This window comes from Trachypithecus francoisi, unplaced genomic scaffold (assembly GCF_009764315.1).
Source record: "Trachypithecus francoisi isolate TF-2019V2 unplaced genomic scaffold, Tfra_2.0 Lachesis_group11, whole genome shotgun sequence".
Lineage (NCBI taxonomy): Eukaryota > Metazoa > Chordata > Mammalia > Primates > Cercopithecidae > Trachypithecus > Trachypithecus francoisi.
The window spans coordinates 38,409,046-38,432,257 of NW_022681456.1; the positions used below are offsets into that span (position 1 = coordinate 38,409,046).

General features: G+C 40.6%; 1 protein-coding gene across 2 annotated transcripts in view; it reads left to right on the forward strand.

Annotated features, from left to right (window-relative positions):
* Window positions 1-18,163, forward strand: part of NDUFA12 (NADH:ubiquinone oxidoreductase subunit A12) — a 44,702-nt gene extending 26,539 nt beyond the window's left edge. For both annotated transcript variants that reach the window (XM_033221032.1, XM_033221031.1), the window contains one exon: window positions 17,881-18,163. In XM_033221032.1, the coding sequence (XP_033076923.1) occupies window positions 17,881-17,903 (23 nt within the window). In that variant the 3' untranslated portion in view covers window positions 17,904-18,163. The remainder of the gene's footprint in view (window positions 1-17,880) is intronic.
* Window positions 18,164-23,212: the final 5,049 nt, after the last annotated feature.

The following is a 23,212-nucleotide window of genomic DNA, read 5'->3' on the forward strand; positions in this document are numbered from 1 at the left end:
CCTCAGGCTCAGGGTCTCACAAGGTTACAATTGAGATCTTGTCTGAGGCTGCTGTGCTCTCAAGGTTTGGCTTGGGGAGGACCCACTGCCACCCTTACTCACGTGGCTGTAGACAGACCTCAGAAGATTTGCTTCCCAGCTCACTCAGTAGACCTCTACACAGACCACCCACCTCATGACATGGCGCCTGGCTTCCCCAGACCAAGGTGGACGGCAGTCTTTTTAAACCTCATCTAGGACGTGACATCCCATACTTCAGCTGTCTGTTTTTTAGAAGCAAGTCAGTCATTCCAGCCACACTTAAGAAGAGGGTATTAAACAAGGGTGTGAATACCAGGAGGCGGCGATCACTGGAGGCCCTCTTAGAGGGTGCCAAGTAAGATGGGGTCAGCAGGATTTGCTGATTGATTGGCTTTTGAAAGAAAAACCAGTCAGGGATGACTTCAGGATTTTTCACCTGAACTACTAGAGGTACAGTTACTGAGATAGGGAAGAGTGGAGTAGGGGGAGCAGGTTTAGAAGAGGTAGTCTATGTTACCTGTGAGAAGCTTGATAGACGACCACGTGAGAAGGTGAGTAGACAGTTGAAAGCTAGCCTGTTGGTTAGGATAGAGATTGGTGCTGGAGATAGGATTTTGTTTTGATTTTATCTAGTGTAGTATTCAACTTAACTTTATAAATTAAGGTTTAGGAGAATATGACCTTCAGTTAAATGCCTAGCTCTGTTATCCTGGAAACCAGATTAAATTGTATTAACAGTATTGCGGCCGGGCGCGGTGGCTCAAGCCTGTAATCCCAGCACTTTGGGAGGCCAAGACAGGCGGATCACGAGGTCAGGAGTTCGAGACCATCCTGGCTAACCCGGTGAAACCCGGTCTCTACTAAAAAATACAAAAAAAGCTAGCTGGGCGAGGTGGCGGGCACCTGTAGTCCCAGCTACTCGGGAGGCTGAGGCAGGAGAATGGCGTAAACCCGGGAGGCGGAGCTTGCAGTAAGCTGAGATCCGGCCACTACACTCCAGCCGGGGCGACAGAGCGAGACTCCGTCTCAAAAAAAAAAAAAAAAAAAAACAACAGTATTGCAACATAAAATTGACCTCTGTTTGGGAAATTGCATCTGGATTGAGAGGCATTAGAAATGCCTGGTGAGTGCTGCTGCTCTTAGAACTGTCATGACCCTGTGGGAAAGGGAATCCTGAAGTATACCTTTGGAGTTATTAGAGACGTTGGCTTTGGTGGAGCATAAAGCTTTGAAGTTAAGGCAGCTCCTGCACCTGCCTCATGTTGCTCTTATCTCCCTCGAGCCTGTGCTGCATCATCTCGGGAGTTAAAGAAATAGCTTCTGGGCCAGGCGCGGTGGCTCACACCTGTAATCCCAGCACTTTGGGAGGCCAAAGCAGGCGGATCACAAGGTCATGAGATTGAGACCATCCTGGCTAATACAGTGAAACCCCGTCTCCACTAAAACTACCAAAAAAAAAAAATTAGCTGGGCATGGTGGTGGGCGCCTGTAGTCCCAGCTAACTCGGGAGGCTGAGGCAGGAGAATGGCGTGAACCTGGGAGGCGGAGTTTGCAGTGAGCCGAGATTGTGCCACTGCACTCCAGCCTGGGCGACAGAGCAGAGACTCCGTCTCGAAAAAATAAAAATAAAAATTAGAAAAGCTTCTGGACAGCTGGGTGAGCTGTCACTCGCATGAATAACGGCACAGACTCCCAGGGAGAGGAACCTCTGATGCTGCCCGGCTGGCAAATTGTGATTCCTGTCCTCTGTCCTGAGTTCTCAGGTACCAAATGTGATAGTCTTACGAGTCTGTTCAGTAGCTGCATAATCTCACCTAGGGAAAGATTTCCCTTAGAGACATTAGTGTTTTGGATAGAATTTTAGTCAGCTTCTCTGTTTCACTTAATGCTCTCTAATCTTATGGGAAACATTAGAAATCTTGTGGAAAAATGAGTTCATTTTATCTCTCTGGTCTAAAGGCCTTCACTTCTTTGAATTTGCCAGCCACCAGTAAAGACTGCTAAGTCCACCAGTACAAAAACAAAAGATGGTGGTGCAAACTTCTCAGATGGGCAGTTGAGCTACACGTGCCTTGAAAATAAAAAACGGGGATTGCCTAGAACCTAACACAGTCTGCTTGCAAACTTGATTCATTCAACAAATATATATTGAGCACCCCCCATATGTCAGGCCTTGATGGGTTTATATATTCACAGTGGTGAGTGAAATATGTATGGTCTTTGTTCTCTTGTAGTTTATAGGCATTTAATGAATACTAGTACTAATACTGTGTTCTAATTTAGTGTCTGTTTTTTTGCTTTTTTTTTTTTTTTTTTTTTACAGTACCTTCATTTTCCTATGTGTTTTATTCTCTTATGGGATCAGCAACAAGATTTAATTTTTTCTTCAGCAATTTATATTTAATTTAATTCAGTAGAATACTCTGAAAGTATTTAAGTTGATAACAAGTAACATTTTATTTTATTTTGAGGCAAGGTCTCACTCTGTCACCCAGGCTGGAGTTCAATGGTACGATTTTGGCTTACTGCAGCCTTGACCCCCCGGGCTCAAGCCATCCTCTTGCCTCAGCCCCTGGAGTAGCTGGGACTATAGGCACAGGCCACCACGCCTGGCTACTTTTTGTATGTATGTATGTATGTATGTATGTATGTATGTATGTATTTTGTAGAGACAGGGTTTTGTCATGTTGCCCAGGCTGGTCTCAAACTCCTGGGCTCGAGCTATCCACCTGCCTTGGCCTCCCAAAGTGTTGACATTACAGGCGTGAACCACTGTGCCCAGCCCAAATACTATTCTATACTACTTTTTCTTTCTTGTTCTTGTCTTTATTTTGTTCAATACCACATTTATTGCCTTCAGTTTTATTCTGAAGTTATCTAACTGCCACCGTCTATACAGTAACACACAGAAGTCTTCATTTTCATTGTTATGGTAGTTAGCTTTTATATAGAATTAGTGTAGAAAAGTAGAAAGTTTGGGCTATTTCATGCACGGCTGTATAAAATTACTGTTTTCACTTGTATCGGAAGAAATGAAGATGTGCTTCTTTGTGGTTTGAAGTATTGGACCCTTGAAGTCCTTTGAACCAAGTTAAAAAAAACCAAAACAAGACATGGCTTGGATAGATTTTTCTCTATTGCATGTATACCGTTTTCCCACTTGGTGGCACTTTCTGTTCATTTCTTAGTAACGTGTCTTTCTCTCTCAGCATAGTTATACTAGTCTCTCCTCATACATTGATTTTTCTTACTAAAATTAATTTACTGAAGTAATACATAAGTACATCGTTTAAAAAATAGTAGTGTATAGTAAAGGATTTCTTTTTTTTTAACAGAAAATAATTTTATCCCTGAAAATTTTTCTGTGGCCAGGGAAAAATTAATAAATGGTTTTGTCCTTGAAAGGTTAATTTGTTTGAGATGCTTAACATCGTGATAGTCAGCTGTTTTTCATTTGGCACAATGTGTTCTAGAAGGCTTTGTAGAGAAATAGCATGGCAGGCGGGGGCCATTACATGGAGGTGATAGAGAAGAATCAAGGATGATTCATAGGTTTGGGGCCTGGGTGGTTGGTACCATAATGCTGGGACCATTCACTGAGATGGGAGGACTTATAGAAGGGCAGGTTGGTAGGGGTGGAGAATTAGAATCAGAACCCTCTTTTTCGACATAGTAAGTGTGTGATACCTCTTGTGAAATCCACATGATTAGATATATATCAAGTAAACAGCTGGATATGCGAATTGAGCTTAGAACAATGGTCAAACCTGCCAAACCAGCAGAGAACAATGATAAGTAGCTAGCAAGGTAGGAGGAAAGGGAAGAAAGAGGAGTATTTCAGCAAGGGAAGCCTCGTATTGATTGTTGCCAAGAGGTTGAGGAAGATGATGACAGAAAAATGTTCATGTGATTTGGCAATATGAAATTCATAGAATCTACATAGAATCTGTTCTTGAAAGAAATGAGGAGAGATCAGAAAAGTGTAAACATTCTAGCAAAGGAGAATGATCCGCATAGCCCTAGTAGACATGCACTGTCAATATTGGACATTGTTCTATGAATCCTTTTTTTTTTTTTTTTGGAGACAGGGTCTTGCTCTGTCACCCAGGCTAGAGTGCAGTGGCATGATCTCAGCTCACTGCACCCTCCGCCTCCCAGGTTCAAGCAATTCTTGTGCCTCTGCCACCTGGGTAGCTGGAATTACAGGTGCGCACCACCACACCTGGCTAATTTTTGTTTTTTTCTTTTTTGGTTGTTGTTTTTTTTTAATAGGAGTGGGATTTCTCCATGTTAGCCAGGCTGGTCTCAAACTCCTGGCCTCATGTGATCCACCTGCCTCAGCCTTCCAAAGTACTGGGATTACAGGTGTAAGCCATTGCGCCCGGCCCCTTTTAAAACTTTTCTGTGTAGTTGTGTTCATAACCATATTCCATCTTTCTTGCTTTTTTCCATCAATATTATAAGCAATTTTTCATGTTATTAAAACAGTTCTTATAGTCACCATTAAAATATTTTTTCTGATTATAAGAATATATAATTGCTATAGAAAATTTGGAAATCCAGAGAAATATTAATATGAGGTAGAAACAAAAATAAGCTCTGATTCTTTGGCAATACTGTTAACATTTTGGGTCTGCTTTTGGGTAGAGAAAGAATGTTTTGGGAGTGTTTGTTTTAGAGGTGGGGTTTTGCCATGTTGCCAAGGATGGAGTGCAGGAGCTATTCACAGGTGCAATCATAGCACACTACAGCCTTGAACTCCTGGGCTCAAGCATCCCCCTGCCTCAGCCTCCCGTGTAGCTGGGACTCCAGAGGAATGTTTTTTCAAGACCACAGTGTGTGAAAAACTGATTGTAGTTTATTGGTCACAACTTCTTTAGAAGAAAGCTTATTATTATAAAGAACAATATACATACACATTTCTCACATAATGTATGCAACATTTTCAGACTTGCTTCTCCCTCCCCTCACTTAATATGTCACAGACATTTTTCCTATGTCACTAAATACTGTGTCAATTCGAGTTTTTTAGTTTCTGTGGGACTTTTGTATTTAGCAAGGATTTTTGGGCAATTTGGATTTAAAATTAATATACTATTTATTATAGTTGCAAATGTAAAAACCTAATTGTTTTTCATTCTTGAGGTTCAATTTATAAATAGGATAAAAAGATTAGTAAATTGAATTATTTTTTGCCTGAAAATAAAGAACAGTCATTTTCTCTTGTTCTTTGATGAATGTTTGGTAAACTCTAATGGAAAGGATTACATTGTCCTAAACAGTAATACCCATTTGCAAATTTAGTTAATACATCTCTTTAAGCATTTTAGGTCACATTTATAAATTGAACATATTTGATATTTGATATTTTTCAGTTCTTCAAATCCCCAGTGTATAGGCAGATTAAGCTATCAAGCAAAATGTTCCTAAGCACTTAAATGACTCTTGTTTACTCAAGCCCGAAAGTTCAGCCAGTCTCATTTCTCTAATGTGCAGTCTATTAGCAAATTCATCCTGCTTTCGTTTCTGAGTATGTCCCATGTCTCATCACTGCCTCTGTGACTGTTACCCTAGTCCAAGGCACAATTTTCTCTTGCCTGGACATCTACAGTCCCCTCCTAACTGGTTTGATAACATTCTTGCAGTACACTAGTGTTCCCAACATGCTACGTGATGAGAGTGCCTATTTTTAAATGTAAATCAGATCACATCAAGTCTCTCTGCTCAGAATGATCCAGTGACTTCCCATCACAGTGAGAGTAAAAACCCCAGCTCCTTCCATGGTCTGCAAGGCCTTGTGTGATCGCAGTCTGCATGCACTGTCCTAGTCACTGCCCTGTTGACTCTGACTTGGCCACATTGGCCTTCTTGCTTTTCCTTGAACAGTGAGCATACTCCCAACTCAGTCTCTGCACTAGCTTTTTCCCCAGATTGGGCATGGCTCACGCACCTTCACTTTATTCAAGTGCCAATCCAGTGGCTCTTCAGGTGATCTAGTCTATAAGAGCCCTGTTCCCTGTCATACTCCATACTCTTCCCCTGCTCTAGTTTTTTCCTTGGTGGCACTTACCTACCTCTGCTTAATGTTTTTTATATATTATTTAATTTATTGTATATTTCCCCAAATACCATGTTAGAACAGTGCCAGCCACATAATATTTCTTCAAAAAATATTTGTTGAATGGATGAATGTACATATACTATTTTACTTGAAACAAACATTATTTTTTGGGTATGATAATCAGTTTTCTTCACTTTAGCTGATTCAAAAATGGCATCTTCTGCTACTCCTTTATAGCTTGTTAATGAATTTGAAACTAGATTTACCTCAGAATTACACTGCAATTTCAACCTGTCCTTTTTAGTACTTTGACCCACTGAATCATTTGTTATAGTTTTGTGGGATTTTTTGGGCGAGGGCGGAGGAGTGTTTTTTGTTTGTTTGTTTGTTTTTGTTTTTGTTTTTGTTTTTTTGAGACAAGGTCTTGCTCTGTCACCCAGGCCAAGTGTAGTGCCATGATCATAACTCACTGCAACCTCAAAATCCTGAGCTCAAGCCATCCTTCTGCCTCCACCTCCTGAGTAGCTGGGAGTATAGGTGCATGCCACCACACCAAGCTAATGTTTTTGTTTTTGAGAGAGAAGGTGTCAAACTCCTAGCCTCAAGTGAGCCTCCAACTTTGGCCTCCCAAAGCACTGGGATTATATGTGACAGCCACTGTGCCTAGCCTGTTACAGTCTTTTAAAATATTATTTCTCTAAATAAATTGCTAGCTGTCAATGGCTGATAATATTTTCTTCAAAGTAAGTCCTTCCTAATGTTTATTTTCTGCTCCAGAAAATCAGAATATTAGGAGACTGTGTTCCAAGAAACTACAAACTGCATAATTAGGTAGTTTCTCTTATGTTACAGAATGTTACTTTTCTTTATAACGGTTCTCTGTTAAAATATGTTCATTATAAGCAGAAGACAAGATTGCTTCGATTTTTAAAACTCAGCTTTTATTTAACACATTTCACTGAGTATTCATTGCTTCATTTAATATTGATTCTAACATTTTACAAAGATGCCTTGTTGGAAAATTCCATATGTGGGATGTGGAAATAAACTGTATGTTACTCTTGGTGAATGAAGAACAGCTCAGCATGTTCATTACAGAAAATTCAAAAAATAACAAAAGAAATAAGAATAACCTGTTATCCCACCACTTGTAGAAGCCACTGCTATTAACATTTTGATATACATTCAACCTTCAGTATCTGTGGGTTCTGCATCCGTGGATTAAACCAACATCAGGTGGAAATTATATCAGAAAAAAGTTCACAAAGTTCCAAAAAGCCAGATTTGCTGAGTGCCAAGTATTATGTTGAATCCACATGAATGAAGTGATATGCAGACATCGTATTAGGCTTTATAAGTAACCTGGAGATGATTTAAAGTATACAGGAGGTTGTGCCTAAATTATATGCAAATGCTACATTTGCATATCTACAAATGATCATTTGTGGATTTTGGCATCCACAGGGTGTCCTGGAATCAATCCCCTATAGATACTAGGGACAACTATTATTCTTACCTCCTCGTTTTCTATGCATATATATTCTTTTGTTTTGTTATTAATGTAATTGAGCTTTTTGAAGAAGTAGCCTGGGTTAACAAGTTATTTTAACTCTTGGCACCCTAGTTTTCTCACTTATTAAATTTGGATAATAATATTTACCATTTGAGTTGTTATAAGGATCAAATAGGTTAATATTTGTAAAGTATATAGATTAGTGCCCATGACTTACAAGTGCTATATATAAGTATTAAATAAATTAGGCAAATAACCTGCTTTTAAAACTTATATATGGTGAACATTTTCTCAAGTCATAAAATATTCTCTCTTTTTTTTCTTACAAATGGGATCCCCCCTTCCCCACCCCCATCCCCATCCAGGCACCATCATGGCTTTCTGCAGCCTTGAACTCCTGGGCTCATGTGATCTCTGCCTCAGCCTCCCAAGTAGCTAGGACTACAGGTGCCTGTCACCATGCCTGGCTAATTTTTGCATTTTTTTGTAGACATGGGGGGGGTCTCATTATGTTGCCCAGGCTGGTCTTGAACTCATGGCCTCAAGCGATCCTCCCGCCTTGGCCTCCAGAAGTGCTAGGATTACAGGTGTGAGGCACCATACCTGGCCAAAATATTCTCTATAGCATAATTTTTAATAATGCCTTAGTTTTCCCATCATATGGATATGCCATGAGCTATTCCCTTTATTTTTGGTTTGATCTGTCCATTCTTTCATTGTTATAAATAAAGCTCTGATAAATATCCTTGTACTTGAGTATCCATACCCTCATTTCCTTAAATGGAAATGGATCCACCAGGAGTATACATGTTTTATAAGTTTTTGATACCTGCTGCCAAATTGCCCTCTAGAAGGGCTATACCAATTTATATTCTCAGGATAAAGGTATTCAATAGTATATGAGTATTGATTTCTCTTTAAGTTCACTGATTCTGGGTTTTTTAAATCTTTGCCAATTTAGCAAGTAAAAAATTTTACCTTGTTTTAATGAACATTGGCTTGATTAAACTTCATTGTTTGCTCCTATAATTTTTTTCTTTGTTGGCATCTCTTAATATTTTTTATCAGTTTTCTATTGGATATTTGACTTTCTCTGATTTGTAATGATAGATGAACCTTTTTTCTGCCTATTACAAATATTTTCCCATTTCTTTTAACCTTTAATCCTGTTTATAGTGTTTTAGCACATAGACATTTCAATTTTTTGTTGTTGTTGTTGTTTTTTTGAGGCGGAGTCTTGCTCTGTTGTTGCCCATGCTGGAGTGCAGTGGCGCCATCTCGGCTCACTGCAAGCTCCTCCTCCTGGGTTTACGCCATTCTCCTGCCTCAGCCTCCTGAGTAGCTGGGACTACAGGTGCCCACCACCACGCCCGACTAATTTTTTTGTATTTTTAGTAGAGACGGGGTTTCACCGTGTTAGCCAGGATGGTCTTAATCTCCTGACCTCGTGATCCGCCCGCCTCATCCTCCCTAAGTGCTGGGATTACAGGCGTGAGCCACTGCGCCCGGCCGACATTTCAATTTTTAAAAAGTTTAATTTTGGGGATACGTAGTAGTTGTATATATTTATGGGGTGAGATGTTTTGATACAGGCATGCAATGTGTGATCATCACATCATGGAAAATGGGGTACCCATCCCTTCAAGCATTTGTCCTTTGTGTTACATACAATCCAATTATACTCTTTTAGTTGTTTTAAAATGTACAATTAAATTATTATAGACTATAGTCATCATGTTGTGCTATCAAATACTAGGTCTTATTCATTCTTTCTGACTTTTTTTTTTACGCCCATTAACTATCCCCACCTCCTCCTCATCCCTAACCCAACCCCACTACCCTTCCTAGCCTCTAGTAATCATTCTTCTACTCCCTATCTCCATGAGTTCAATTGTTTTGATTTTTAGGTATTACAGATAAATGAGAACATGCAATGTTTGTCTTTCTGTACCTGGCTTATTTCACTTAACATAATGATCTCCGGTTCCATCCATGTTGTTACTAATGACAGGATGTTGTTCTTTTTTATGGCTGAATAGTACCCCATTGTATTAAGTATCACATTTTCTCTAAAGATCCATCTGTTGACGGACACTTAGATTGCTTCCAAATTTTGGCTATTGTGAACAATGCTGCAACAAACATGGAAGTGCAAAAGTCTCTTCACTGTACTGATTTCCTTTCTTTTAGGTTATACCCAGCAGCAGGATTGCTGGATCATATGGTAGCTCAATTTTTAGGTTTTTGAGGAACTTCTAAACTGTTCTCCATAATGGTTGTACTAATTTACATTCCCACCAACAGTGTGTGAGGGTTCTCTTTTCGCCACATCTTTGCCAGCATTTATTATTGCCTGTCTTTTGTATAAAAGCCATTTTAACTGGGATGAGATAATATCTCATTGTAGGTTTTTTTTTTACTGCTCCTTGTGGACCAGAGCTACCCCATAGGCAGTGTGCCCAGAGTAGCCTCATTTTAAGTTTGATTTGCATTTATCTGATGATCAGTGATGTTGAACACTTTTTCATATGTCTGTTTGCCATTCGTTTGTCTTCTTTTGAGAAATGTCTATTCAAATCTTTTTCCCATTTTTTAATCAGATTATTAGATTTTTTCCTGTAGAGTTGTTTGAGCTCCTTATATAATCTGGTTATTAATCCCTTGTTAGATGGGTAATTTGCAAATATCTTCTCTCATTCTGTGGGTTGTCTCTTCACTTTGATGATTATTTCCTTTGCTGTGCAGAAGCTTTTTACTTGATGTGATCTCATTTGCCCATTTTTTTCTCTGGTTGTCTGTGCTTGCAGGTTATTACTCAAGAAATTTTTACCCAGACCAATTTCCTGGAGAGTTTCCCCAATGTTTTCTTGTAGTGGTTTCATAGTTTAAGGTCTTAGATTTAAGTCTTTAATCCATTTTGATTTGATTTTTGTAAAATACAGCAAAAGATAGGAATCTAGTTTCGTTTTTCTGCATATGGATATCCAGTTTTCCCAGAAGAGACTACCTTTTCCCCAGTGTATGTTTTTGGCACCTTTGGTGAAAATGCTGTTTTGATTAACATAGCTCTGTCATTTTTTTAAAACTCCTTTTTTTTTGTTTTGTTTTTGTTTTTTTGAGACGGAGTGTTGCTCTACTGTCCAGGCTGGAGTGCAGTGGCACCATCTCAGCTCACTGCAATGTCCACCTCCTGGGTTCAAGCAATTCTCCTGCCTCAGCCTCCCGAGGAGCTGGGATTAGAGGCACGTGCCACCACACTGGCTGATTTTTGTATTTTTTAGTAGAGATGGGGTTTCACCATGTTGGCCAGGCTGATTTCAAACCCCTGCCCTCAAGTGATCCACCCACCTCAGCCTCCTAAAGTCCTGGGATTACAGGCGTGAGCTACCACAGCCGGCCGCTCTGTAGTATAATTTGAAGTCAGTGTAATGTGATTTCTCCAGTTTTGTTCTTTTTGCTTAGGACAGCTTTGGCTATTCTGGGTCTTTTGTGGTTCCATATATGTTTTAGGATTGGGTTTTTTTTTTTTTTCCATTTTTGTGAAGGAAGTGATTGGTATTTTGATAGGGATTGCACTGAATCTGTAGATCGCTTTGGGTAGTATGGACATTTTAACAATGTGAATTCTTCCAATCCATTAACTTGGAATATATTTCCCTTTTTTGATGTCCTCTTCAATGTCTTTCATCAATGTTGTATACTTTTTTCAATTTTTACATAGTAAGATCTATCAGCTTTTTTCTTTTTATGGCTTTTTACCTTTGACATTAATTTTATAAGTGATCCTTCATATTCTATGAATATCAATATATTCTATGATTATAAATACTTGTTTTGTATCTGAGATTATTATTTTTATATATGTATGTATTTATTTATTTAGAAACAGAGTCTTGCTCTGTTCTTCAGGCTGGAGTGCAGTGGCAGGACATGTCTCACTGCAGCCTCTATTTCCTGGGTTCAAGCAATCCTCCCACCTCAGCTTCCTGAGTAGTTCGGACTACAGGTGCCACCATGCCTGGCTAAATTTTCAAAAATTATTTTGTCGAGATGGGGATCTCACTATGCTGCCCAGCCTGGTCTCAAACTCTTGACCTCAAGTGATCCTCCTGCTTTGGCCTCCCATGGCATAACAGGTGTGAGTCACTGTGCCTGGTCCTGAGCATTATTAATCTATCTGGAATCATTGATGACTTGGGAAATCTAACTTTTTTTTTTTCTTTTGTTTTGTTTATCTTTTTTTACACTCCTCTCAACTTATGCCTTACGGTGTTTTTTTGTTTCCCAACAAAATCATCCTAGCATAATTTGTTGAGAGATTTTTACTTTCCTCAATGATTTGAAATGCCAGTTTTACCTTATATACATTTTAGTCTGTTTGGGGGTTTTTCTACTTTCTTATGGTACTTTTGTGTCAGTTGCCATAGCATTCTAATGTTTGAGACATTCATTTAATGTCTGATAATGCCAGTGCCAGCCTTTCTGATTGTTCTGAGTTTTCAAAATTTTCTTGGATAAACTTTAACTGAAGCTTACATCATATTGTGAAACTCTAAGAAGAACCCCATTGGGATTTTCATTCAGATTGCACTTAATTAAATAATAGTTAGTGTGCTAACAAGGTTTGAATTGCCGTCTTATAATGAACCATGTTTGGTTTTTTTTTTGTTTGTTTGTTTGTTTTTTTTTTTTTTGAGACGGAGTCTTGCTCTGTCGCCCAGGCTGGAGTGCAGTGGCCGGATCTCAGCTCACTGCAAGCTCCGCCTCCCGGGTTTACGCCATTCTCCTGCCTCAGCCTCCGGAGTAGCTGGGACTACAGGCGCCCGCCACCTCGCCCGGCTAGTTTTTGTATTTTTAGTAGAGATGGGGTTTCACCGTGTTAGCCAGGATGGTCTCGATCTCCTGACCTTGTGATCCGCCCGTCTCGGCCTCCCAAAGTGCTGGGATTACAGGCTTGAGCCACCGCGCCCGGCCCCAATGTTTGTTTTTTACATTTGTTAAATGTATCATTCCCATCCTGGGGTTAGATGGATCTCAGGGGTTTTGTGGATACCATAATCCCAACCCAGTTTCATCTATTGATCGAAAGTTAAATTTCTAATCAAAAGGTTCTTGATTGAACCATTAGGAGGCTGTGTTCAAGCCTCAGCTCGGTAACATACATCATGTGGGACCTTGAGAAAGTCATTGTAATCCTGTTTCCTAGACTTTAGAATAGTTTGATGAGTATTAAATAAGTGAAAGAGCAGTATGTGTGAGAATATCTCATAAACTAAAGTGAGATGGAGTAATAGTTTTAGTATGATGAATATTTTTACTTCAAAAAACATGCTGGAGTTTTTCCTTAGTCTTTCATATTTATTTTTTGAAAAATTGAAAAATCTTTGGCGTTTCTAGGCCAAGTGCAGTGGCTCACATGTAATCCCAGCACTTTGGAAGGCTGAGGCAGGCAGATCCCTCAAGCCCAGGAGTTTGAGACCATCCTGGACAACATGGTGCAACCTCGTCTCTACTAAAAATACAAAAATTAGCCAGGTGTGATGGCGTGCGCCTGTAATCGGGAGGTTGAATTGCCTCAACCGAGGAGGCAGAGGTTGCAGTGAGCCAAGATTGTACCATTGTAATCCAGCCTGGGCTACAGAACGAGACTCTGTCTTAAAAAAAAATAAAAATAAAAAATCTTTGGCATTTCTAGTCTCAGTGATACTTAGTCTCAGTGATACTAAGTGAAAATATCTGAAACATGAACAATATGGTCAGAAGCCAGCCTGTAATCCCAGCACCTTGGAAAGTTTAGAGAGGAGGATTGCTTGAGACCAGGAGTTTGAGACTAGCCTGCCTGGCAACATAAGGACCCCATCTCTACAAAAAATTATTTTGAGATGGAGTATTGCTCTGTCACCCAGGCTGGAGCAGTGGCGCGATCTCGGCTCACTGCAAGCTCCGCCTCCCAGGTTCATGCCATTCTCCTGCCTCAGACTCCCAAGTAGCTGGGACTACAGGCGCCCACCACCATGCCTGGCTAATTTTTTTTGTATTTTTAGTAGATTTTTTGTATTTTTTGTATTTTTGTATTCCACTGTGTTAGCCAGGATGGTCTCGATCTCCTGACCTCGTGATCCATCCACCCCAGCCTCCCAAAGTGCTGCGATTACAAGCATGAGCCACCGCACCCAGCCTACAAAAAATTTTAAAATTAGCCAAGTGTGGTGGTGTGTACCTGTAGTCCTAGCTGCTTGGGAGGCTGAGGCAGGAGGATCACTTGAGCCCAGGAGTTTGAGGCTGCAATGAGCTGTGATGACACCACTGAAGTCTTTGATTCCTTAACTGGATCATGTATGTTATCCAGGAAGAATGAGTCAAAGCAGTATTGTATATTTCAAAGTAGCTAAAAGAGAGGACATGAATTGCTTCCAACACAGAAATAACAAATACAGTGATGGAGATACCTCAGAGACCTGACTTAATCAGCACACATTCTGTGCCTGTAACAAAATGTCAAATGTACCCCCACAAATACATAAAATGTTGTGTATCAATTAAGGAAAAAACCTGTCTGCATTGTTGTTGGCTGTTATTTGGTGATGTTTTATTTCTGGCAATTTTCTAAAAGAGAACCTTAAACTTGCTTATCTTTGTTATTAATACAAAACACTCTTTAGGAGTGTTTTCATTTGCAATGGTTTTTTTAAAAATGTATTTTATGTTGTCTGTATGTTTTATTTGTTAAATTTCCTTTTAGGCTATTTTAGTTTTTCTTCACAAATAAATCCCTCTGTTTTCCACTTTGAGTGGCTCACATCCTCAAACTGAGGGACTGTGTAAGTGAAGCAGCATGTTTTTAAAGAAGGAGAAAATCTCCCTCTCCTGTTCTTAGACACATTTTTTCTTCCTATACAACTCAAAATAGGATTAACCATTTATGGGATTTGTTTCTGTTGGAGTTGTGTTGCAAGTTTAAGCTTCATTCCCAAAAGTTAAAGTAATTTCTTTTTTTCAATAGGGGAGATTACAGTAATTATGATTTAATATCTTTGTTTTCCATTTATTTTGATATAACTTCAATATATTTGAGTACTGAGTTTTCCCCCAATGTAATATGTTTTCACTGTAAATTGTTTTCTCTTTTGTATTTGTAATCTTTTTCCTTTCTCCTAGTCTCCTTATTTGCAGTCGCACTGACTTTATCAAGTATATATAATTTTATATTTTGTCCTTTAATAACTGGGATATAAAATTAAAGTGAGTCTAATGCCAACTATAACACAGTTTTCTAAACAATGCAGTTAGTATGTTGGCTTATTTATTTATTTTGAGATAGAGTCTCACTCTGCAGACAGGCTGGAGTGCAGTGGCAAGATCTCAGCTCACTGCAACCTCCGCCTCCCCAGCTCAAGCAATTCTCATGCCTCAGTCTCCCGAGTAGCTGGGATTACAGGTGCGTGCCACCACCCCTTGGCTGATTTTTGTATTTTTAGTAGAGATGGGGTTTTTCCCATGTTGGCCAGGCTGGTCTCGAACTTCTGGCCTCCAGTGATCCGCCCGCCTCAGCCTCCCAAAGTGCTGGGATTAGAGGCATGAGCCACTGCACCTGGCCAGATTTTTAAAAATAACTTAAAAGTCAATATCTCTGGCCAGGCGCAGTGGCTCACGCCTTAATCTCAGCACTTTGGGAGGCCGAGGCGGGCGAATCACTGGAGGCCAGGAGTTCAAGACCAGCCTGAACAACATGGTGAAACCTCATCTCTTCTAAAAATAAAAAAAATTAGCCCAGCATGGTGGCATGCGCCTGTAATCCCAGCTACTCGGGAGGCTGAGGCAGGAGAATCACTTGAGCCCAGGAGGTGGAGGTTGCAGTAAGCCAAGATATCACCACTGCACTCCAGCCTGTGCCACAGAGCAAGACTGTCTAAAAAAAAAAAAAAAAAAAAAGACCCAGCTAAGAGTCTGTTTTGCAAGTAAAACTCTCAGGTGTGGCAGTCTGAAAGACAGGATTTATTTACCCCTTATTTAATAATAAAATAGCAAGGGTTATATTTGCCTAGCAGACTACAAACATTTCCCTTTTTCTTATAATTCTTTATAAACTGCTATAATGGGTATAGTTAATTATTTATTAATTCCCTGATTCTTGCATGTAGCCTTGCCAGGATAAATATTTTCAGATTTTGTGTATTATGATAAAAATTATTTTTTACTTTTTTGGAGCATTTTCCATTTCTCCATGACCTCTTCAGTTCCTCACTTAAGTAACAGAATAGGCATAAGCTTGGGACTGTGGTTCCTTAAATATCATTTTAACCTTCAGGAGTCTTGACAGCAATTTTTTGAATAAAATTTTTCTTTAGTTAAGCTGACTCAACATGGTAAAAGTTAAATATTTCTGCTATGCCATAAGCTCACATAAAGCCCCTTGATAAGTGACAGCCTTGACTTTAACAGCTAATCCCTCTGAGTGGTTAGTGGAGCCTGGCTCACCACCATCGTCTTACAAGGGCTTCAGCGCTCATGTGCTCATATGAATGGTTACAGTGTATTGGCCCAGGTCACTTTCACTAATCCCCAGCTTCCTTTAAAGGATGTAAGACAGACACTGACCTAGCTTGTACAGCTTTCTGCATTCTTCATTGTATAAGCTGATCATGAAACAATTATCTTTTGATATAAATATAGCAACTGTAATCATATTTTATCTGTATTCAGACTGGTTTTTAGCCAATTACCTATCTATATCTATCAATTACTGCTAGCAAATATTCTTAGGTTTACATAGCAGCAAAAATGTTTCTCATTAGCTTTAGTTTTAGTTATTCCACTGAAACATCCTCCTCTTGTCCTTTTCTCTGCAGCTAGATAATCACCTTTTTCCCCCACCCCTGGGCTGCAGTTCTGTGACTGGCCTCTCATTTTTTCCCCCCCCATAGGGTCGTCTCTGTCTTGTGAGCTCTAGGTCTTAGAGGCTGGGACAAATTCTCTCTTCCCTTCTTTCCCATGTAAACCCCTCAGCTTAGCTTCCTGCTTGATCAAACTCTGTCCCACAAACTTTGATTCCTCCTTTCCCTGTCATTAGCAGCAGCATCGCTGGTCTCCTCCATTTCAACTCCAGGTATCCAGCTTTTAGGTCTGATTTCTGGAACATATCCTCTTAAATTAAATTGTTAAGCACTTACGACTGAAATATTTGTGAATTGGGGGTCGATTTAACTTTTTTTTTTAAGATAGGGTCTCACTATGTTGCCCAGGCTGGTCCTGAACTTCTGGCCTCAAGTGATCCTCCCACCTCATCCTCCCAAAGTTCTGGGATTATAGACATGAGCCACTGTGCCTGGCCCTGATTTAATCTTTTAATATAACAAGTTGCATATTCTCCAGTGTTTACACTGACATGCTTGAATTTACAATGCATCAGAGACTCTTCTCAGCAGGAACCTCATGGGTTTTAATCTAGACCTTCATGAGCCAGAGTAACCTGAGCATACTGAAAATCCAGAATTGGCCTCTAGCACCTAATAGTAATACTGTATTTTTATCAATTCTAAAATATATTTGCACATCTAAACTTAGGATACATATTATAATCAGTAGTGTGCCATAATATATTTGGTAGCATCTTTCTTTCTTAGAGGTAGATAAAATAATGGCATGTCTGAAAATGGATAGTGTCCGATTTGATAAGATACAGTAATGGGCCGGGCATGGTGGCTCATACCTATAATCCCAGCACTTTGGGAGGCTGAAGCAGGAAGATCCCTTGAGCTCAGAAGTTTGAGATCAGCCTGGGCAGCATAGTGAGATCCTATCTCTACAAAAATGTTCTAAAAGTTAGCCAGGCATGGTGGCATGCTCTTATAGTGTCAGCTACGTAGGAGGCTGAGGTAGGAGGATCACATGAGCCCAGGAGTTCAAGGCTGCAATGAGCTATAATAGTGCTACTGCATTCCAGCATGGGTGACAGAGTGAGACCCTGCCTCCAAAAAAAGAAAGAAAGAAAATGAAGGAAAAAAATACAGTAATGAGAACAGTAGCTAACATTTGTTGAGTATCTGCCAGACACAAGAATTTTTCTATGTGCTTTATGTATATTATCTCCTTTTGTCTTTATACCATCCCTGAGGAGTAGGGATGTTCAGATGGAAAAAAACTAAGGCATAGAAGAATTCAGCTAGTAAGTGTTGGAGCTGAGGCTTGAACCCAAACAACAACAACAAAAAATACCTTTTTAACCCTCCTTTCACTGTGCTATACTGCCTCTTCATAACTGTTTGGATTTTTTCCCCTCTTCAAGGCATCGTTGGCTTCACAGTATGACTGATGATCCTCCAACAACAAAACCACTTACTGCTCGTAAATTCATTTGGACAAACCATAAATTCAACATGACTGGCACCCCAGAACAATATGTACCTTATTCCACCACTAGAAAGAAGATTCAGGAGTGGATCCCACCTTCAACACCTTACAAGTAAAGACAATGAAGAACAGTTGAAACATGCAAAATATGGAGATTTTCATGTAATTACTCTTTTACTATTTACCATTCACTAGATTAAAATTGTGTGACTAAACAATGTCTTTCGTGCCTTTTTGCCCTTCACTTTGTTGTTTTCCACCTGCAAAATAGATGCTTCCAAACATGGTGATTGAAGTAGACTTGTATTGGGGTAGCTGCCTGGTTTACAGTTCCCTTTTCTGGAAACAGCCTCTGTGGTCCTGTTTGTGCTTTGGGACCCTACCTTACTACCATAGCTCATTATATGGGAAGACCTAAGCCAAGCCACATTTTCTCATGGGAACTTGGAACTTGAATGGAGAGACACAAAGGCTGAAAGTCATCAGAACTGGGTGACTTATATTGAAGCTCTCTAAGGAGGTTATCAGAGATACCCTATTTCCTGAGTCTGCTTCTTTAATGGTTCATTTTAAACTGTAAACTATCCTAGACTCTATTCCAATATATTCGTAGTTCTTTAAGCTAACTAGGGTCACAGATTCTTTTTATTGCTTACCAATAAAAAAGTCTTTAATATCCAGATTGGTACCAGAGGTAGGCAAAAGACCTTCAAGGAAACGCAGGATCTTTGGAATTAGTTGTTGTGTCTGGGTAGTGTGAAAGGCCCACATCTCTGTATTCCAGATGGAAAGCTCGCAGCTCCAGTGATCAAGGAGCCTTTAGTCACCAGGATCCACGAGCCCCCTGAGGATAAGGCCCCTGGAGACTGGTAGCAGCCACCATGGAACAATTTAATAGTGATGGGAAAAAATGCTAGGATTATGGAGTCAGGTGGTTGTTTCCAAGGGCATTGAATGACTTAAGAGAGAATAAACCTTGATTCTCAAATCTCAACTCAAGGCATCGAGTGTGTGAAAGGAAAATAAATCTTGGGACCCCAAAATCACTAAGCCAAGGGGAAAAGTCAAGCTGGGAACTATGTCAGGCAAACCTGACCCCCATTTTATCCCTAAATAAGATATTAATAGCTACAAAGATAAAAAGCTACGTATCTCCCTCCTTGAAATTCCTTGTGGACAAAGGACAGACAGAACTCAGTCATCTCTGAGGCTCACCGGAGATAAATGCGTATCTGATTGCTTCCTCTGCCCTATTGTTTATGTAAAAATCCAAATTCACTGAGCCAGACTAAGCTGTGTATTCAGTGGAAGGCTGCTTGAGAACTCAAAAGAATGCAACCTTTTGTCTCTTGTCTACTTATGACCTGGAAGCCCTTACCTCAGGTTGTCCCGTCTCACCTGACGGAACCAGTGTGCATGTTACACCTACTGATTGGTGTCTCACGTCTCCCTAAAGTGTCTAAAAGCAAGCTGTAGCGCAACCACTTGGGCACATGTCGTCAAGACCCCCTGAAGCTGTGTCACAGGCACAGCCTTAACCTCAGCAAAATAAACTTCCTAAATTGATTGAGACTTGTCTCAGATACCTTTTGGTTTATAAGTGAAATGCAGGGTAATTGTATGACTTCACTTACCTCCTTGGTTTCCTATATGAAAATGAAGGGATAGAGTGGGACCCTGGCTGTTGGTATAGGAACATCTAGAAGGAACTAGAACAATGGTCTTCGCCCTTGGCTGCATATTAGCTTTTTTATAATCCAGAAGCCCAGGCAATCAGACCGGCATCTCTGAGGGTAGGATCCAGGCATCAGTAATTTTTAAAACTCCCCGCACCACCTTGTGGTTCAATTTGCAGCCAATGTTTTGAACAACTGTGCTAAAGAAACCAACACGCAAAAACCAGTTCTTTTGAAACTCTTCCTCTGTCATAAGAAACTAGTCTACTGCAGCCCTGTCCCCTGAGTATCCCTTAGCTGGATCAGGTTGAATTCAGTGCCTTCAAGAGATACTGTATTCAGTGTGTTGTTTTGGCTTTTTTAGCCCTGGATTTTTGAGACAGCATATAACATACAAGTGTTTTGCATGTATTTATTTGCCTGATGACCTGAAAAGCTGGCAGAGCAAAACTAGTCCCTGTAGGTGGCCCAGTCTGCAGTCCAAGCAGCTCTGCTGCTCAGCCCTCTCAAAGTGTCTGGCTGATGGGGAGACTTACCAAAGTCAAAGACAAATTTCTCCAGGAGAATCACAATGGAAGCCCACAGGACTTTGGAGCAAGGTCATACCCCCTTCTGGAAGATTACTATTTTCCTTTTGAGAAACGGTTCTAATTTGCTACTGGGGATGTTGGAGACTATGGGGACACCAGGTGCTATTAATTCCACCTACTCATAAAGTTGACCATTTCCAGCAGCACTCCATCACCCAGCAGGTGGGACCAGACAGGTCACGAAGACACATTTTCTTTGTATGAACAGATTTCTCCTGACTCTGTGCCTTTACTCTATTCCCACACCTTGCCCCTACCAATCTGTCCCTTTACCTTTGTGGAGCGTTATTGTCCAGTTAACTGAGAATGAAAAAAGCCAAACCCGATTTACAGATACTGTGAACAACAGGCACCATCAGCTAGAAATGTACTGTGTATATTTGGGGTGGTCTTGAAGGACAGTTGAGGGCGAATCTCAATTTGTAGGCAAAATTCCAAGCACTGCCTTTTATCACGTACTTTGACTTCAGGGAAGCATGATCTGAGGTGAGGATCTATAACCGTAACCAGTCACTGGCTAGATAGTCAGAGATTGAAAAAAACAACATGGAAGATTTGTGCAGAAGTTTTGGGAAGAGCTTGGCAAATGAACCTTGAGGCTTGGATCTGTAACCCAAAAAGATTTAGAACAAAGTAGCCAAATAATTACTGAGATCACCTTCTGAGAACAAATCTTTGTCTCAGTACCTGTTTCTCGAAGATCCCAACAGAAAACACACATCTAAGCCCAGTAACATCATTGCATCAAGTTCATTTCATTGGACTTCTTCCATATTGGAGGGAGAGATGCTTTGTTTTTGTGGGAATAGGCACTGATTCTGAATTTGGGTCTGTTTTCCCTGCCTATCATGCCTTGGCCAACATCAACATTCATGGGATTAGAATGCTTTCTGCCTTGTCATATGTAGGACAGTGTCCATGGCGGAGAAACTCACTTCACAGAAAAGAAGAGGCGCGGTGGCTCACGCCTGTAATCCCGGCACTTTTTGGGGCCAAGGCAGGCGGATCACCTGAAGTCAGGAGCTCGAGACCAGCCTGACCAATATGATGAAACCCTGGCTCTACTAAAAATACAAAAATTAGTCAGGCGTGGTGGCATGTGCCTGTAATCCCAGCTACTTGGGGGGCTGAGACAGGAGAATCGGTTGAATCCGGGAGGCGGAGGTTGCAGTGAGCCAAGATTGTGCCATTGTACTCCAGCCTGGGCAACAAGAGTGAAACTCCCATCTCAAAAAAAAAAAAAAAAAAGGCAATGGAACTGTCGGTGGGAGTCCCTGCTTGTGCTTATAATGTGCCTTATCGACCTACCTCTGATATCACCTCTCGTTTCTCCCTCCATCACCCACTATATGTCAGCCTCTGTCTAATCTTCAAAGACTGGATTCATTCTTGTCTTGGGTCTTTGCACTTGCTCTTCTTTCTGCCTAGAATATTAACATCTTTGTGTTGTTCCTTTTTTGGGGATCATTCATATCTTACTTTACAAGTATCACCTCCTCAACAATGTTCTGTGTCATCTAATCTACAGTAGCTTCCTCAGGAACTTCCTATTACTGTTTATTTATATGAACTTCCTTGTTTTATTTTATTCATAGTAGTTATGGTTACTTTTTGGGAAAAGGCCTGAACAAAAGTATTCCAGTAAAGAATCTGTGTGTTGAGCTTTTACTGAACACCCACTGTCCACCTACAAAGGCACTCTACATGTAGACATAATGAAGCAAAACTGTATTGATTAGATTTAGGGCTGGGCACGGTGGCTAACGCCTATAATCCCAGCACTTTGGGAGGCTGAGGCAGGCAGATCACCTGAGGTCAGGAGTTCGAGATCAGCCTGGCCAACATGGTGAAAAACGGTCTCTACTGAAAATACAAAAATTAGCCATGCGTGGCAGCACAGGCCTATAGTTCCAGCTACTGAGGAGGCTAAGGTAGGAGAATCGCCTGAATCTGGGAGGTGGAGGCTGCAGTGAGCTGAGATCACGCCACTGCACTCTAGCCTGGGCCACAGAGTGACACTCTGTCTCAAAAATAATAATAATAATAATTTTTGTTGGAGGTGAAATAGTGACTGAAATTAAACAGCAGCAGCCCAGAACAGTAAATTCTGAAGTTTCGGAAAGTAAGAGTTCTTGTGGAAAATAATACCTAAACGGGCAAATAGGAAATTTCTGAAGTTTCATTGACCAATTTTTACAGGAAAAAAAGTACACTAATAACCATGATGTCATGCTGTGTTTCCAGAAAATTGGTGATCATTTCAAGGGTTTGCAATCACATGTGTGATCAGCTTGCAAAGACCCCTTGGTCTATATCCCTGCTGTAAGTCATCCTTCTATGAATGGAAAAGTCCTGTTCCTAACATTCTTCTCAAATACAAGTGAATTCATACCCTGGTGCCAAGTGCTCATAGTATGAAATGCGGTCACATCCTAAGAGCATAAGAGTAATGGAGCCATATTTATCAGCCCTGGCTCCAGGAAGGTAATGTCTGTGTATGTTTTTTGTTTTTTAGACCGAATCTCACTCTGTTGCCCAGACTGGAGTGCAGTGGCGCAGTCTCGGCTCACTGCAATCTCCGTCTCCTGGGTTCAAGCGATTATCCTGCCTCAGCCTCCCGAGTTGCTGGGATTACAGATGCATGCCACCATGCCTGGCTCATTTTTGTATTTTTAGTAAAGACGGGGTTTCACCATGTTGGCCAGGCTGGTCTCCAACTCCTGACCTCAAGTGATCACCCGCCCCAGCCTCTCCAAGTGCTGGGTTTACAGGCGTGAGCCACCGTGCCCGGCCAGAAAAGTTTTTTTCCAGGCCGATGTCTGGTGTTTAAGAACCTAGTTCTACCTGTGCCTGAAGTACATTTCATTTCCACTCTTTAATGATATGAACCAGTAAATTTCCCTATTTTCTTATCGCTTGACTTAGAATCTGTATTGACTTACGCTGCTTCCACTTGCGGCTGAATGTCCTCGCTGATACAGCATCCTTATGACTTTATTAC